Below are 16,998 nucleotides of genomic sequence, written 5' to 3' on the forward strand. Positions count from 1 at the left end.
GCCGCACATGTCTGTTTGTGTTGGGATTTAATTGAAGAATCTATAAACTGTGTTTTGTTTACCGTCCAGGAATTATGAGTGAATTGAATCTTCATTCTTTTTCGTTTCAGTAGGTATAATCTATACATGGAATGAAATTAATTGATATAATATACGCATGTAGTATTGAGTTTGTATACTTGTTTCCATATTTATGCTTCCGTTATATGGAACATGTGAATAAATTATTCAGTTGATTGTGTATAATTTTATGCACGATATCTTTTACGTTAAGGAATTAAAAATAATTAATTCGCATAAAGTTTCTCAATTAATTGGCTAATCAATTAGGAATTAAGAATTCTTTTGAGAATTTAATTAAAGTTTAAATTCAATAATTTTGGTGCATCTCTTGTTCCTTTTATAGATGTGTGTATTTTAATGCGGATATTAGTCGGCCCAAAGAAAGATTGATATTTGACACGAGATACACACATACCTTTGGAGATAAATACGTGACAATTATTCAGTTTTCGTGTAAGTAGTGTGATGCCCAAAGGTGGACACTATTTGACATGATTTTATTGTCAGTGTTTAATCACTATAAGGAGGTTGCCACTTGCAAGTTCACATTACTGTCAAAAGACTTGATGTGGATGTTGTGCTCGGAACCTCGTAATGTTTTACTAATGTTCAAAGTAGATTAGTCGAAGCAAGACGTTGCAAAAGTAACCTCTCTTGTCTAGACTTCTTTATTGCGAATATTAGGACGGTGATGTTTGTGTATTTTAATGCGGATAGTAGTCGGCCCAAAGGAAGATTATTATTTGGCATGAGATACATACATATCTATGGTGATAAATGGGTGACAATTATCCAGTTTTTGTGTAAGTAATTGTGATGCCCAAAGGTGGACATTACTTGACATGATCTTATTGTCAGTGTTTGATCACTACAAAGAGGTTGCCACTTGCAAGTTCATATTACTGTCCAAAGACTTGATATGAATGTTGTGCCGGTACCTCGAGATGTTACCATTTTATTTGAATTTTATGATGTGAGCATGACAATTTATTTGGTTTTGTTCTCTATTCAATTATGATGTCTACTTCTGTAGTTTCTTCCAACATGAACAATATGTCAGTGTTGAATGGGTCAAATTTTAAGGATCGGAAAGATTATATTTTAATTGCTCTGGGTTGCATGGATCTCGATTACGCACTAAGGATTGAGCAACCTACTTCTCCTACAGACGATAGTACTTCTTATCAAAGGAGAAACTACGAGAAGTAGGAATACTCGAATCGTGTAAGTCTAGTGCTCATTAGGTGTAGCAGCCTAGAAGCCTTTTGAGGCACTGCATCTAAGTATATCACTAAGGTCAGTGAATACCTTGCCAAAATTATGTACGTTTTTGCGAAAAATATTAAGGCTGAGACAAGCATGCTTGATCTCAATAAAGTATAAGAGCAAGGGCAACATAAGGGAGCACATTATGCAAATGTCTCAGGTTGCTTCACTAAAGCTTGAATTTTAAAGACTTGCTTGTGCATTTGGTGTTGCACATCTGGTCAGTATCTCAATAAATAAAGTAAAAGGGCATTAAGAGAGTGTATTGAGAAGAATGCTATTATGGATAAGGGTTCATCACAAAAGAAACAACATAAAGATAATGATAGTTGTTTCTTTTGTGGTAAACATGAATATAAAAAGAAGAATTGTAAATATCATGCATGGCGTGCAAAGGAAGTTACAATTCTTGTTTTGGTCTGTTCTAAAGTTAATTTGGATTTAGTCCCTAATGATATTTAGTGGGTAGATTCTGGTGCTACTACTCACATAAGGTTATCAGTGCAAGGTTGTCTGAGCTACCGAATGTCAATTGATGGTGAAAGATACATCTATGTGGGACATGACAAATCGGTGGAAGTAGAGACTATTGGACATTGTAGATTGTTATTAAAGACTGGAATTATTCTGTCTTTGAAGGATACTTTATTGTACTGTCTTTTAGACAAAATTTGGTTTCTATTTCTGCTTTGGACAAATTTGGTTTCTCTTGTTCATTCAGAAATAGTAAAGTTCTTCCTTCAAATAATTCTAGTATTGTGGGCACTGTTTCCTTAAGTGCATATAACAATCTTTGTACGTTCAATTATGTTACTTCATATCCAGAAGTTTTACATGTTAAATCAAAAGGGATTAAGCAAATTAAATAATTAGAATTTGGTTAATTTATGACAAGTGTTTTGGTTATATCACAAAATAAAGGATTGTGAGACTTGTGTCATATGTTGTATTGAATACACTTATCTTTACAGAACTTGATTTGTGTGTTTAATGTATCGAAGGAAAGCAGACCAAACTTAAGAAATTAGGTGCCAATAGAGCTATACATTTTAGAATTGATATATACGGACATTTGTGGTTCATTCACTTCGGTTTCTTGGAATGATCAACAATATTTTATATCATTCATAGGCAAATATTCTTTGTTTTGGACACCTACATTTAATATATTATAAGTCCGGGGCTTTGGACAAGTTCAAAATATTTAGGGCTGATGTTGAGCTCCAACTCAACAAAGGCATTAAAAAAAGTCGAATCTAGCCGTGGTGGCGAATACTACGACAGAAATGACTGCTCATGTGAGCAATGTCAAAGACCTTTTGCCTTCTATTTGGAAGAGTGTGGGATCGTCGTTTTGTACACCATGCCGGGATCGCCTAGCATGAGTGGTGTAGCTAAAAGACGAAATAAAACTCTTAAAGATATGTGAAGGATTATGATTTATCATTCTTCCTTGTCGCATTCGCTTTAGGGAGAGGCATTAAAGACTGTAGCATATATTCTCACTTTGGTCTTCCAGAAAACTTTAGGGGTTTTTAAATTTTATGATCCCACAAAAGGAACTAATTTTTGGACGAGAAATATAGTATTCCTTGAGGATGTTGAGTTTGGGGGGGGGAAGAATGTGTTAAGGAACATTACTTTTGAGGAGGAGTCTATATAGACACCTACTACTGTTTCTGACAATGATCAGGTATCAATTACTGTCATTGAAGAAGAAGCATATTAAGAACCTCAAGATGATATTGTTGTACACATTCAATCTCATGCGCATGATATTATTTAAAGTCAATCTCAACAACCTCAATTAAGACTCTCGTCAATGGTACCACAAATTTTATGAAGTAGTTCTTTCATTTGGATTTAGAAAGAATGTTATTGATGGTTGTGTGTATCACAAGTTCAGTGGGAGCAAATGCATCTTCTTGGTATTATATGTCAATGACATATTGATTGTGATTAATGATAAGGATATGTTGCACTAACACCATGAATTTTCTCTCGAATAAATTTGAGATGAAAGATCTTGGGGAAGCCTTTTTTGTATTTGGAATCGAAAGAGATAATTTTCGATTGTCACAGAAGGGATATAGTGAAAAGGTGCCTAAAGTATTTGAGATGCATAATTGCAAGTAAAGAAATACCCCTATGACTAAAGGAGATAAACCTAGTCTCATTCAGTGCCCTAAAATAAATCTTGAGATTTAGAAAATGCAGAAGGTTCCATATACTTCGGTGATTGGGAGCCTAATGTGTGCTCAAGTGTGTATAAGACCCAATTTATTTTTAATTGTTTATATGTTGGGCAGATATTTCAATAACCCGATATGGATCATTAGGAAGCAGCAAAACGGGTTATGAGATATTTATAGAGAACTAAGCATTACATGCTCGCATACAGAAAATCGGATCATTTGGAGAGATCTTTAGGCATTTTGATTCTGATTTTGTTAGATGTCAATACAGTAAAGGATCCATTTTAGATTACGTGTGTCTGTTGGCTGTAGAGCCATTTCGTGGAGAAGTGCTGGGCAAACACTTGTAGCTACTTCTGCCATGACAACAGAATTCGTAACTTGTTTTGGGGCATCTAGTTAATGAATATAACTGTGAAATTTTGTCACTAGGCTGCATATTGTAAGGTATTGAAAGACCACTTAAGTTATGTTGTGACAATAACTCTGTAGTATTATATTCTAAAACAACAGGAGCTTCCTGGTTGTTAAATAAAGAGTTCTGAATGGACAAATGCATATAGAGCATAAGGGAACGGATTTGATGATGACAAATCCGCTCATTAAGGGACTATCAGCCAAGGTCTTTCATGGGCATGTAGCCCAAATGGGTGTTATGTTGTTTAAGGGTACTTCCGTTCAGTGGGAGTAGTTAGGGTTGTTGCTCTGTATTGTGTTTTGAACATGAAGTTATAAACTCATGTTATTCTCTGCAGAAATAAAGTATTATGTTTTGTCTATAATTTTTGGTTTGATCTCACTTTGGGAGGACCAGTTGGAAATAGGCATGTATGATCACCTTGCATGAAATTTCCATGCTACACTCCATAATTGATCTGTTGTTGATTATATTTGCATATGTGATTACTGATGGGTTTAATCATGAAAAAATATGGTGACTGCCCCTTTAGTCCTATGTCGATATGGTTGATAATAAGATTGTTCGGAAATACACTATGTGATAGCACTTTTGAGCGCTCATTCGGTTTGTACACATTTATTTGGTGTCATGTGTTGCCCAAGTGGGAGATTGTTAGAAATTTGGGCTTTCACATGACTAATTTAATGTGTATGGCTATCTTTCAGTTGTCCAATTAAAGTGATACAATAAAGATTAAAGTTTGGGCTAAAGTGTATTTATTTTGTTATGGAAATAAGTGTAGATACCATAAAGTGATTTTCTATTTGATGAGGGACCGAATAGAAAATAAAGGGGTTTATATTTAATATAAATATAAGTTAGGGTTATGGTCCCCAGACGTAAGAAGAACATTCGATATCTCTGTATTCTCTCGGCAGACTATTGCAAAGAATGTCTCTGATCGTTTGGAAGATCCATAGCCGCTGCAAAGCAATTCCGCCTTTCAATTCGTTATGGATCAAGGTACGCTTCCGCTCTACAGTTTATACTCCTTCTCCATCGTTCTCGGTTAATCATCATAGAGAGCTTTGTGTAATTGTTCATTCAATTATTCCAACAGAAAAGTCTTCATATCCATTGTACGAGGCGCATTCCCAATGCCTGGAATATGTCCGGTATGCTTTAATCAGTCAGGCTGTGATTCAGTTAAGAAACTACTGACCTACGCAAAACCGGGGAAATTCACGACCCCCATCTAAGTGCTCCATAGCGATCATCACCCTGTGAAACAAGAACCGTAATCATTGTGTTAATGCCCTTCACAAAAGATCATAGTGATTTTCAGCATAAGTGTTTTGGTAGAGCGATCAAACCAATTTCAAGCCACGGCAATCCAAAATTTAGATTAAAGATGTAATGAAGAGATGATGTTATCAACACAATAATCACGAGGAAAAGCTCTGTTATTAGATAAGCAAACAATGAAGGAAAAGAAGAGAAAAGAAAGAAGTAGACAAAAGGTGAAATTGAAAAAATATATCCTCAAAGCAGGCGTAACAAATCAGACATAGGGAACTATGGTCATAGACTTCTAAGTAACAAAAGTTTGCGGGTGGTGTTGTCATAAAGAATTAAGATTGGTATCACTGCAGTCCAAACATTTTTTATTAATGCTAAAGAGATAAGTTTGAGGTCATTTGGAAGCACGGAACTTTTAACAACCCAAGCCTAGGTGCTTAATAATGGGTTATTGACCAAGATCATACTAAGCTTGTTTAGCATGATTAATGAGCTATACACAACTTGAGCTCGACCACCTTGCAAGCTCAATAATTTCAATTTTCAACTTGAACCAAGGTCAATCGTGAATGTGAGACTTATTCAACCCATTTTTCTTTACATTTCTTAAAATTCATGCCTAAATAAAATAAGACTCTTATTGTGGGACGGAGGGAGTAATCGCAAAAGTTGCTAGTGGTAGAGTTGGTTCCGGTAAGACATCAAACCGAATTAGCATGGCAAAGCATTATCAAACAAATTTAACAAGCATAAGCCAATAAAACTGGTACTTGTCCAATTTCGACTGTAATCAACCAACAAAGCCCACAAAATGGAAAAAATTTCACCGCAATCATAAAAACAAAAAGAAATGCAAGAATCGAATACATTGTTTCCAGGGTTCCCTAATCCCTCAATAAGCCAAGGAGTGCACTAGGTCTGAACCCCATTGGGCTGGGCTGTGGAGGCAGAGATTTTGATGAAAAATTTCAACTTTGAATACACCAATTCTATTTCAGATGAATATAATTGTGAACAAAAATCTTGCTTGATAGCTTACCGATGATGACTTGCCAACCTCGACTACGTAGATTGAGACACGTGGCGCTCTGTAGATTACAGAGAATGTGAAGAAGATTATGAAAATGGTTGAGATGGAAGTAAAATTTTCCAATAAAAAATTATATTGCCTCCATTTCCTCTATTTCTCATTTGATGATCGGTAGTCCATCGATTTAATGTCGCCTCTTAATTTCTCAATTAAGGCTTGCATTTAAACGGTTTAGCCTTTCTGGTGTAAAATTTCATGTTTGTTGACTTTTGGGGAAGGCTATACTAGTGCAAATGCAGGCTCTCTCTTTTTCAATCAGAGCTAAATCGGTTTGGATCCTACTTTTTCGTTCGGTTTCAAAAGAACCAGGTCACGATAGTGTTCAATGGCAGGAAGTGTGAGTGTTCAAAGTGTAAATGGATCATCAGCCAAGAACAGATCACTCAGAGCTCAAGCCTCTGGTTTGTATTTTCTTCAATCTGATTCTTTACTTTTTGGTTGATACCTCGGTTTTAATCGTGATTGTGTTCATTTTGCTGTGATCATGGGTACTTGGGGGCATTAGTATACATAATTTTGAATACACCTTTTTGTTTGATGAATGACTGTGTTGAGTTTGTGGTGAGCACTGCTTATGCTTCCTTATACTTTCCAACTGCTTGATTGAGTTATTAGCATTTTTGTGAGTGACAGAAGGTGATCTTGAAACTGCCAAAATCCAAGTGAAATCATCTGGGAACGTCTATCCATATGTTGGTATTGCTTGTTTAGGGGCCTTTCTGTTTGGATATCATCTGGGGTATGCATTTCATATCTATTTTCACTCTTTTTTTCAATAGTTTTTGGTGAATCGTGTACATTTCTAGTACTCATATAGGCCACAAGACGTTTTCTTTGCTTTTTCGCGTGATTTGGCGATCACCTATTCATGTCATACTGTAACACTTATCTTATTCAGGGTCGTAAATGGAGCTTTAGAGTACCTCTCCAAGGATCTTGGGATTACTGAGAACACAGTGTTACAAGGCAAGTTATTCAAAGTGGGTGCAAATGAACATACCATTTATTTTTTGTTTTTTGGTTAGTATAGAAATGGGAAAAATATAAGATGCATCTATCATGTCATCTAATATTTCCTGGGAAGCCAACCAGGGGGAATGTATCATCAAACATGGTCAATGAATATAATATTTTACATCAAAACATTACGATATTGATCGTATATCTACAAAGGAAAGTTTCTATTTGTGAATACTCTGAATTGTATCTTCTTTTCTAATTAGGAAGTTTCTTATGCTGCCTGTATTTGACACAGGCTGGGTTGTTAGCGCACTGCTTGCTGGTGCAACTATTGGTTCTTTTACTGGAGGTTTGCTGGCTGATAAAATTGGGCGAACTAAAACTTTTATGCTGGATGTAATTCCACTTGCAGCAGGGGTATTTCTTAGGTTTGTATTGTACTAGAATCCATCTTCTGATCTTTGCCGCAGATAACAAAATGATAGTACTATTATCTAAACTTTAATCATGTATCTCAGTGGCATAGCAAAAAGTGTAGAGACAATGATACTTGGTCGTGTGCTTACTGGAGTTGGAATAGGCATATCATCAGCTATTGTGCCGCTTTACATTTCCGAGGTATTCTTTAATGGAGCTGTTTGATATTATTTCCCTAATGATTGTGTCATACATCTGACATTCTTTCATAACCAGATCTCACCCACTGAAATTCGTGGCACTCTTGGATCTGTCAATCAGTTATCCATATGCATTGGGATCCTAGCAGCATTGGTGGCTGGACTGCCTCTGGCAGGGAATCCGTTGTGGTATTTCCTTCTTGCAAATATGGTCTTGTATTGAAATATATTTGTGATACTAAATGTTCTAAATAACTGAGATATGTTTTTGTAACTGAGATATGCTATTGACAGGTATTTTGTAGTTGATAATATCAGACTCCTGACAGAGAAAACAGTCTCATTTCTTAATATTCTGATTTTTAGTATGCCAGAGAACCACCAAGTTTCCAAGTTATAACCGAATGGAATTAATTTTACCACCTCCATTTCTTGTTTATTGTCATTAGCTACCCTCCTTTGATGAGTCGAAATGTATCTATTCTTCATTATATTAATCAGTTTTAAAATATTGAACACTGTAACACAAAACTCATCCGTTTTTCCATGTCTTCGACATCGCCTTCAGTGCAATATTGCTTGGTTGGGTGATGTAACTGAATTTCTTGCAACAATATTTAATTTCTATTAATCGTCTCTATCCCATTCTGCTTTTGGTCTCTGTTATGAAAAGGTGGAGGACAATGTTTACTATTGCACTTGTTCCATCTGTACTATTGGCAGTAGGAATGGCCTTTTCTCCTGAAAGTCCTCGATGGCTTTATCAGGTTACAAATGAACTTCATAACGATGAATTGCTTACTTTTGGTGGGGGGTTCTTGCATGAATTTATATGATATATATGCTAAAAATGAGGCACATTCTACTGAAGCAAGGGAGAATTGCTGAAGCGGAAGTGTCCATAAAGAGGCTATTTGGGAAGGAAAGAGTTGCTGAGGTTATGGGTGATCTGGATGCAGCAGGTCGAGATTCCTCTGAACCAGAAGCTGGATGGCTCGATCTTTTTAGCAACCGCTACCGAAAAGGTATATATGAACTAAAAGATTTTTCATGAGATTGAGATTACATTTATCATTTTAGAAGTACAATAATACACCTCACTCTTTAGCTCATGCATTACATTAGCCTTGGCTAAGCTACTGAATGTGTTGTTGTAGTCTTTATTTTTTAATAATCGCTCCTGCAGTGTTGTGTTGTTGTAGTCTTTATTTTTAATAATCGCTCCTGCAGCGTTTGGCGTGTCCAGGAAATTTATAATATTTCGTGTTGCAGTTGTGAGTGTTGGTGCAGCTCTCTTCTTGTTTCAGCAGTTTGCTGGGATCAATGCTGTTGTTTACTACTCTACTTCGGTATTCCGAACAGCTGGTATTAAATCTGATGTTGCTGCCAGTGCTCTAGTTGGCGTTGCAAATGTTATTGGTTAGTTTTTTTTTCGACTTTCTAGTCGATTGATGAATAAGGCCTTTATGTAGACGTTTTACAGATTGCGTGTGTACATTTTGCCAGGCTCAACTGTTGCAATCTCGTTGATGGATAAACAAGGAAGGAAGAGTCTTTTAATTACAAGTTTTGCAGGAATGGTATGATTCATTATCTAGCAATACCTTAACAGTTATAGTTGCTGTTTTTATTATTAGGTACCCATTATCCTATATTTCTTCTAAATACGTTATGCAGAGGAACTACTGTCGACATTACTCCTATAAGTTTGTTGCATTCTGGTCTCGTAATGTGCTTCATTTATGTGTTTCCGTTTCTCTTCTTTCAAAGGGTGCTTCTATGCTGCTGCTTTCCCTGACTTTCAGTTGGAAGGCTTTGACACCTTACTCGGGCACACTTGCTGTACTTGGCACTGTCCTGTAAGTTTTTGTACCCACATCAATTCGAACATGTAATGTTTTGTATATGAAGTCACTGAAATTTGTTTCCGTGTTTCTTTGTGCAGTTATGTGCTGTCGTTCTCTCTTGGCGCTGGTCCAGTCCCTGCTCTGCTACTTCCTGAGATATTTGCCTCAAGAATCCGAGCAAAAGCAATGGCTTTATCTCTGGGAACGCATTGGGTGAGAAATTATTCTATTTTGGCATTCTTTTCATGGCAATACTGGCCTCGGTGTGTTGGAGTGATTACATTCATCTGTGAACAAAAACTTTCTAAATTCTAGTTGACTATTGAATTGAACTAAGTGCATAACAGTATATGTGTAGATAGAAAATATGATGAAATTCGCTTGGTTGTTGAAGCTGTGTGTTTCTTGGTTGTAACAGATATCGAATTTCGTGATCGGGTTGTACTTCTTGAGCATTGTGAATAGATTCGGCCTGAGTACAGTATACCTGGGATTTGGTAGCGTCTGCATTCTAGCAATTATGTACGTAAGTGGTAACGTGGTGGAAACCAAGGGCCGATCTTTGGAGGAAATAGAACTTGCTCTCGCTTAACCAGCTTCTTGAACATACACTTAATTGAGTGTTCATTGGAATGTAATGAGCTCAGTTCTATGTAGACAATTCTCACAATAATTTGATATGAATATGAGATGGCCTATTTTTATCTGTCACCCCTTAATACAATTATAAAACCATATACACGTGTAGCAAGAGCTTTATGTTTTCAGTTATTTGGTAAATGATCAGTACACCAACTCCTAAAATCATTTCAAGAAAGGTAAAAGCTTGAGCACTAAATTTACAATTTGGCTCTCTATTCCATCTACTGCTGCTGTGGGAAACTGTATATCTTATCCTTAAAACAAAATCAAGCACCAAGGCTTAGTTAACTGCATGCATTGATAGTGTCGGAATATGAGATGAAACGTATGAGTCCGACTCGGATCACGTTCCTTTAGTTAAGGAAAGAATGGTGGAAACCATAAGCTTGCAGTCTATGGGTTTAGTTAGATACGCGTCCATGCCAACTTCAAGGCATTTGGCTTCATCAGAAGACATTGCATGAGCTGTGAGTGCAACTATTGGAATGTGCCAACCACTTCCACATTCCCATCTTCTTATTTCTTTTGTTGCTTCATACCCATCCATTTTTGGCATCTGCAAAATCACAAAAGAATACTATGAGAATCCCTATCTTGTTACTAGTGATGCAGAAATTGTTAACTTACTTGACAGTCCATCAATATCAAGTCATATGGCAATGCTTTGGCATCATTGTGTTCATTAGATTGGCTCTTGTTTTTTAGAGCATCCACTGCCTGAATCCCGTCCCCTACAACTACGATTCTTGCTCCCATTTTCTCCAGCATGATCGTTGCAACTCTCTGGAGGACGATCGTGTCTTCTGCAAGAAGGATGCAGAGGCCCTCAAGAGGCCTTTTCTGCTCATTCACGGCCTTACATGAGCTTGCAGCGCCACCTTCCTTGTCTTCATTATATGATTTAGTGGAAGACTGTTCTTTACTGAGGATAGAGACGTCGTCCTCTAGGTTTACATGGATGTAATCGGCACAGGAGCTGCTCAGCGTGCTTTGACACAGAGGTCCTCTGCTGAAATACTCACTTCCTCTAATCACATTGCAGCTATCATTGTCCAGCTTTTCAGACTCATCCGAGCTGGCTGAAGGGGACTGAAGAGAATCGATTTCATGAAACTCGTGATCTGCTGCTGGAGTTTGTAGGTGCAAGTTTCTGTCTCTTTTGATGACTGCCTCAAAAATCTGAACTAGTTTTGCTTTGTATAAAGGTTTGTTAACCATTAACAGATGCCCTCTTTTTCGGAGTTCAGCCTTGACCACTTTGGAGGTGTCGTGATTCAAGATCCATGCGAAGCTGGCTCTATCAGCGCAGTACTCCTCTAGAAAATTGAGCTGCTGCTTCCACAGCTCAGTGCTCAAGTCGAGCAGTCCAACGTCGATGATTATGATGAAAAAGCTGCTTCCAAAGTTTGATTCTTGAGTTTCTGACTGTGGCATTTGTGAGTTATCATTTGTGAAGAAATCTTGAAGATTTAACGTGAGTTCGTTCCATTCAGATGCTTCGTGTGTTTGAACTCCTTTTTCCCGCAACCATTTTGTCATGATCATTCTGGTCATTCTGCCATTAAGTGCAAGCAACACCTGTATTCAGCTTCAATAATTAATAGTTTCTAAAGCTTTCAAGACCAGCATACTGTCTAAAAAAGGGAACTGAACACTCACAGTTAGATTGTGGTCTTTGAAGTTTAAATGGTAATGCTGCTTCGTCGTCTCAGCAGGTGTGTTGAGAAGCAGATACAGCTGCATCAGAGTTCCCGGCCCACTCTTCTTCACCACTTTGATTTCTCCATTCATCTTGTTCACCTGTCAAAATTTTCACCACCATTAAAGTCCAAGCAAGAGCTACAACATCATCAACTTGAAGTTATTTTTTCAAGAATCCATGTAACTCTCACCAAGGTTCGGACGATGCACAAACCAAGACCAGTTCCGCCATGCCTGAGAGCAGAAGATTTTGTAAGATTCCCTAAATTAAAAACAATAACATTATAACAGGATTGCTGAAAATTATAAGTAGCTTACAGCCTAGTAGTTGACGGATCTGCTTGCTCAAAACTCTCGAAAACTGATTCCCATTTGTCAGGATCAATTCCTGATATAAGAGAATCAAGAAAGGTTAGAATGTGTCGTTGCGTTTCATATGTAAATATATGTATTCTTACCACAGCCAGTGTCATCAACTTCAAACCAAATCATCATTTTGTTGTCTTTCTTGGAGCATATCTTCCCTTGGGCTGCTTCCCGTTTCCGTTTCAACTTCTGTGCACACCACGACTCCTTTGGATGGAGGTAAGACTCTCTTTTCTTACTCTCCGTGTCTACAGTCTCACACCATCCGCGCAAAATGATGTATCCAGCTGTCACAAGCACAGATCACTCATTAATTGTTTGTTTCAATTGTTCTTGTACAAGTTTGATTGTATTTCCTCACTTACAGGTTGTGAACTTGATCGAATTGCTGATTAAATTTGCGAAAATTTGAAGAACTCTTCCAGAGTCTCCTAGGACTACTTTAGGCATATCATCTGCAACGGTATAAATCATTACAAGTTAAGCAAGGGCGAGGTAGTGCAGACAGATGATAGGGTTAAGACCATACCGGAGAGATCAAGAACAGTCTCTACGTTGTGGTTAATCCGCTGCACGGAGAACATATCTGTAAGCCCTTCAAGCTCTCTACCCAACTCAAACTCAGTTTCTTCTAGTATCAGTTTTCCTGACTCAACCTGCACAAAATTTCATATGCCAGTATGAGATCTTGGTTCAAAAATTGTTGCTAAACGACATAAATTGATACGTTGAAAGACGAGTATTTTGTTACAGTACCTTGCTGAGATCCAAAATGTTGTTAAGAAGCCTCAGCAAAGCATTGGAGCATTTGCGAATCTGTATGATCATCGCTTGCTGTTCATTGTTGAGGCAGTCATCGCTCATGAGGATATCCAGCAAGCCAATCACTGCAGCCATAGGCGTGCGGAGCTCGTGGCTATGTCAACAAAAAAATTTGATCAAGGTATATTCTATCAATGCAATCAACAAACATGATCTCAGCTGCTCACCTCATGTTTGCTAGAAACTGACTCTTGTAGTTGTTTGACGCCTCTGCCCTTCTCCTTGCATCGAGATGGCTTATCAACGCAGCGCGCAGCTTCATCTCCTTGGAGACGCCGTTAGTTAAAATGAAGATGCAGAACCACCCAACCAGCAAGATGCACACAGAAGCAGATATCAAAATCATCAAAGTCTTAAAAGCCTTCTCATCCACTTTCCCCATTATATATTGCCTCGGTATCATGATAACTCCAACCTGCAACCGTTTTTTCCCCCGCAAAAATCAGCAAACACTGCTAAATTTCAAGAAAACAGAGTTAAAAACAGGACACAAACCATAGGAAGCCTCTTCAAGTTCAAGAAAAAGGAGTCAATGTAATAAAGATGGTTCCCAAGCCTCGCGCTCTCGATATGAACTTCTTGACTCGGAGGCAGCTTGTTCCCATACGCCCGACTCAAATACTCAGCCCCTGACCTAATCACACTCTCCTGGGAATCCACAGCCATCATAAGCTTAGGCCCGGACGACGAATTCATCAGCAAAGGAGTGTTGGTGGAGGTTGCCAGCAGCCACCCCTCCTGAGAGGTGAGATATATGTGGCCACTATGAAACTCAACCAACTCCTTCATCAACTGGCCAACGCTATACAGAGCAGTGGTAACGCCCACGACAGCGACTATGCTTGTATGGGAAGCATCCCAAACAGGCAATGCTGCTGAGAGCAGAGGCGAGTCGGTGTATTTGCTCACAGCGATATGCCATGTGGCAGTCCCATCAGGAACCTGCGAAATCCCGGCTATGTTGATCAACTCGTCCGGTGGGATTGGGGCGGCCTTTGCAGTCTTATCGCCCGTGGTGGGGTCAAGAGGCTGGCGGTACCAAATTGCAGTCATGTTGGTGTGTATGGACTGGTCATTCCAGCCTTGATGAGAGGAAAGGAGGTTGACAGAAAATGAGGTGGCAATTGAGTAGTTGGTGAGATCAGAGTAGATGTAGTATGTGTTGTTGCTTCTGTGGTTCCGATGGAAGGCCTGCACGAATCCGTTGCGGTAGCTGAGAGTGATGGAGTTGAGAGCTTTCTGGCTGGCGAAGAGGGCCCACGTCAACTCCTTCATCACTTGGTAAAGCTGCTGAGAATGAATGAATCAATACATGATAATATAAATGAGGAAATGTTGGGATGATGATTGATTGATGGAGATTCACCTCGACTTGGTCTGCTTGGGAGGCGGCGGGCTTGTTGTAGCGGCGGATGACAGACTCGGAGAGCTTGACCTGGGCGGTGGCGACCTCGACGGTGGAGTTGAGGATGTTCCACATGCGGAGGAGGGGCCGCTGGAGGAGCTCGTGGCGGAGGCCGTATGCTAAGGTTTTGAGGGATTTGGTGGTGTAGACTCTGGTGATGTGCCATGTTAGTAGAGTTAAAAGGCCAATCAGTATCGCCAGCATTATCTGCACAAACCCGAAAAAAATTGATAAGATGTACTCCATGTATTAGTCGTACAAAGTAGTGATATGGATTGATACCATGATGGCCAGGCGAACGACGAAGACGCTGTAATAGGAGGAGGAGAGGCAGAGGGTGGAGCCGAACTGGGACTCCTCTTCTTCGACATCTCGCTGGAAAGTTGTGGTGCTGTCGGCCATGTTGCTTCGATTATTGGTTCATTGTTTCAATTGGGAGAAGGGAATTGAAGGTAGAGTTGGAAGATAATGTTTTGTGAGCAGTGTGGATTCCCTCTTTATGAATTATCAAGCCATTTCTGCTCATGGTGTGTGTTTCTTCTCTGCCTAGTTTTTCACTTTTTATTACCCTGGTTGACTGTTGCTATGGAAGGAATATGATTGGCTTCAGAATATTGGAGTTGGAGTGAGAGTGATGGAGAGAGGAGAGAGGAGAGAGTGAGAATTCAGTTGAACACTTCTCTGACCTCAAGGAATATATGGTTATAAGTCAAGATTATAGGATAAATTCAAATCTAGGAGCATATTACGCTAACAAACTAGGCAGCCTAATAATTATAAAAAGGTGTTACACCCTATTTTATTTACTAATATTATTACAAATATTATTGGAAACACAAAATTGGGTTTTTCGCTAAATACTTTTCCAGTAGGATAAATTGGATTATATAGGATAAGTGCTAACACAGAGTATTCCTAATATTCATATTTTGGACTTTTTGAAATAATATTGTACTACTAGTAGATATTATTACTATTAGATTAATGTGTTCATTCCCAATTATTCCATTAATACAGCGTTCTCTAAACTATAATATTAATAAAATGTAATACTACTATTTATTCTCGTTAAAATCTTACGATATACACCTCTCAGCAAATCTTAGTGACATAGTATACTAGATAGTAGTGCTTACTAAAGCATATGGATTTGAGATGAGTGTCTTTTTCTTTTTTCTAGTAGTGAGCATAATTGCATATCGTAGGGTTCATTGTTCATGTAACAAGTACATGCACTCATTTTTAGTAAGTCCAAATTGAACCACGTATCATATAACTGAATTGTGATATTATGATGTACATTAGTAAAAGTATAAGGCATGATAAAAATATCGTAACAAGTGATCTTATACTATAATAGCATGTGCAAATAGCAATCGCACTTGAAATTTTTTTTATAGAGTGTGTCGTTCATTTCACACTGTTCAGCACGTTGTATAGTGTAAAAACCCAGCCGCGCATATGACGACTCTACCGCCTCACTTGTCTCCATTCACTCCTCTCGACCAATCGGCATCTCACATATTGCAAAAAGTCAAATTAATTCTAAAAAATGCTTCTATTCATTTTTACCGTTACGATGCCAACAATTCTCACATTTATCGATTGTCATTTCATATTTCTTCCCTCGATAAATATACTTCACTCCCTCACTTCTTCTCACTCTATATTCTTTGTTCTTCTTCAATTTCATCATCACCTTCTTCATATTCTTCTTCTATTTTTATCACAAATGCCATTACGTTGGACTGGCCATTGATAAAGTCGTATTTTGCATAGTTTTAAGAATCATATAATTTGTTTAGTAGGATTCTAGTCTCTCAATTCATTGTTGTTATATTTTTAGTCTCACAATTCATGGGACTAATTATTTAGGATTATAGGATTTTTAAGTAGTTGAATCTAATATATTTTTATTGTTGGTTTAATATTTAGAACTCGCTTTCTTTTAATCATTCAAATGCTTTTAAATACCAATTGGTTAGTACAACTTTATTTTGGTTATGTACATGTCGTTGATGGACAGTCGAGTAGAAGTCGCCTGATTAGAGAAGACGACGAGAAAGCGTCGGGAGAAGACACCAATTGCAAGTGGTGCGACATCAAAAAAATGGACAGCAGAAGGAACGAGAACACTTTGTGAAGTTGAATCACAAAGCATTAAGGAATTCAAAATTACCGATTTCACAATTTTATATAGATTTTATAAGTCTCCCAGGTATTCAAATTATGTCAAAATAAATACATTTGACATTTAATCGTACGTGATCGTGATCGTGATCGTGATCGGGTGCACTATCATTAATCACTATGTAACAAGTTTTG

The 16,998-nt window shown here is 38.0% G+C and overlaps 2 protein-coding genes across 6 annotated transcripts; one reads left to right on the top strand and one right to left on the bottom strand.

Annotated features, from left to right (window-relative positions):
* Positions 1–6,397: 6,397 nt before the first annotated feature.
* On the top strand, positions 6,398–10,448 carry LOC125213358 (plastidic glucose transporter 4-like). 4 transcript variants are annotated; one of them, XM_048113857.2, is made up of 13 exons: positions 6,398–6,714; positions 6,950–7,052; positions 7,212–7,279; positions 7,569–7,701; positions 7,792–7,891; positions 7,967–8,079; positions 8,564–8,657; positions 8,762–8,915; positions 9,163–9,309; positions 9,397–9,470; positions 9,568–9,749; positions 9,836–9,950; positions 10,156–10,448. In XM_048113857.2, the coding sequence occupies exons 1-13, from the start codon at positions 6,639–6,641 to the stop codon at positions 10,327–10,329; spliced, it is 1,533 nt and encodes a 510-aa protein (XP_047969814.1). In that variant the 5' UTR covers positions 6,398–6,638; the 3' UTR covers positions 10,330–10,448. The 4 variants fall into 4 exon arrangements, with proteins under 4 accessions (XP_047969814.1, XP_047969813.1, XP_088923670.1 ...); XM_048113856.2 differs by having other exon boundaries at positions 6,399–6,714; positions 6,947–7,052; XM_048113858.2 differs by having other exon boundaries at positions 6,402–6,714; positions 6,947–7,052; positions 9,661–9,749.
* Positions 10,449–10,480: 32 nt separating this feature from the next.
* On the bottom strand, positions 10,481–15,345 carry HK1 (histidine kinase 1). Of its 2 annotated transcripts, none has more exons than XM_048113855.2 (13): positions 14,956–15,345; positions 14,635–14,880; positions 13,764–14,555; positions 13,436–13,683; positions 13,203–13,362; positions 12,976–13,102; positions 12,812–12,901; positions 12,539–12,733; positions 12,399–12,468; positions 12,272–12,314; positions 12,039–12,179; positions 11,007–11,957; positions 10,481–10,935 (listed from the first exon to the last, which is right to left on the bottom strand). In XM_048113855.2, the coding sequence occupies exons 1-13, from the start codon at positions 15,073–15,075 to the stop codon at positions 10,723–10,725; spliced, it is 3,396 nt and encodes a 1,131-aa protein (XP_047969812.1). In that variant the 5' UTR covers positions 15,076–15,345; the 3' UTR covers positions 10,481–10,722. The 2 variants fall into 2 exon arrangements, with proteins under 2 accessions (XP_047969812.1, XP_047969810.1); XM_048113853.2 differs by having other exon boundaries at positions 13,764–14,558.
* Between the last annotated feature and the right edge of the window lie 1,653 nt (positions 15,346–16,998).

The sequence above is a fragment of the Salvia hispanica genome, chromosome 3 (assembly GCF_029641045.1).
Source record: "Salvia hispanica isolate PSC_SH4W2 chromosome 3, Shi_PSC_v1, whole genome shotgun sequence".
NCBI lineage: Eukaryota > Viridiplantae > Streptophyta > Magnoliopsida > Lamiales > Lamiaceae > Salvia > Salvia hispanica.

Excerpts from the sequence above, each read along its gene's own strand:
- HK1 (XM_048113853.2), bottom strand. The coding sequence starts at position 15,075 with ATGGCCGACAGCACCACAACTTTCCAGCGAGATGTCGAAGAAGAGGAG. Across the intron at positions 12,902-12,975 it reads GACTGTTCTTGATCTCTCCG|ATGATATGCCTAAAGTAGTC; the intron begins GTATGGTCTTAA and ends ATACCGTTGCAG. Across the intron at positions 11,958-12,038 it reads TCAAAGACCACAATCTAACT|GTGTTGCTTGCACTTAATGG; the intron begins GTGAGTGTTCAG and ends AGCTGAATACAG.
- LOC125213358 (XM_048113856.2), top strand. The coding sequence starts at position 6,639 with ATGGCAGGAAGTGTGAGTGTTCAAAGTGTAAATGGATCATCAGCCAAG. Across the intron at positions 7,280-7,568 it reads TGAGAACACAGTGTTACAAG|GCTGGGTTGTTAGCGCACTG; the intron begins GCAAGTTATTCA and ends TATTTGACACAG. Across the intron at positions 9,750-9,835 it reads GCTGTACTTGGCACTGTCCT|TTATGTGCTGTCGTTCTCTC; the intron begins GTAAGTTTTTGT and ends TTCTTTGTGCAG.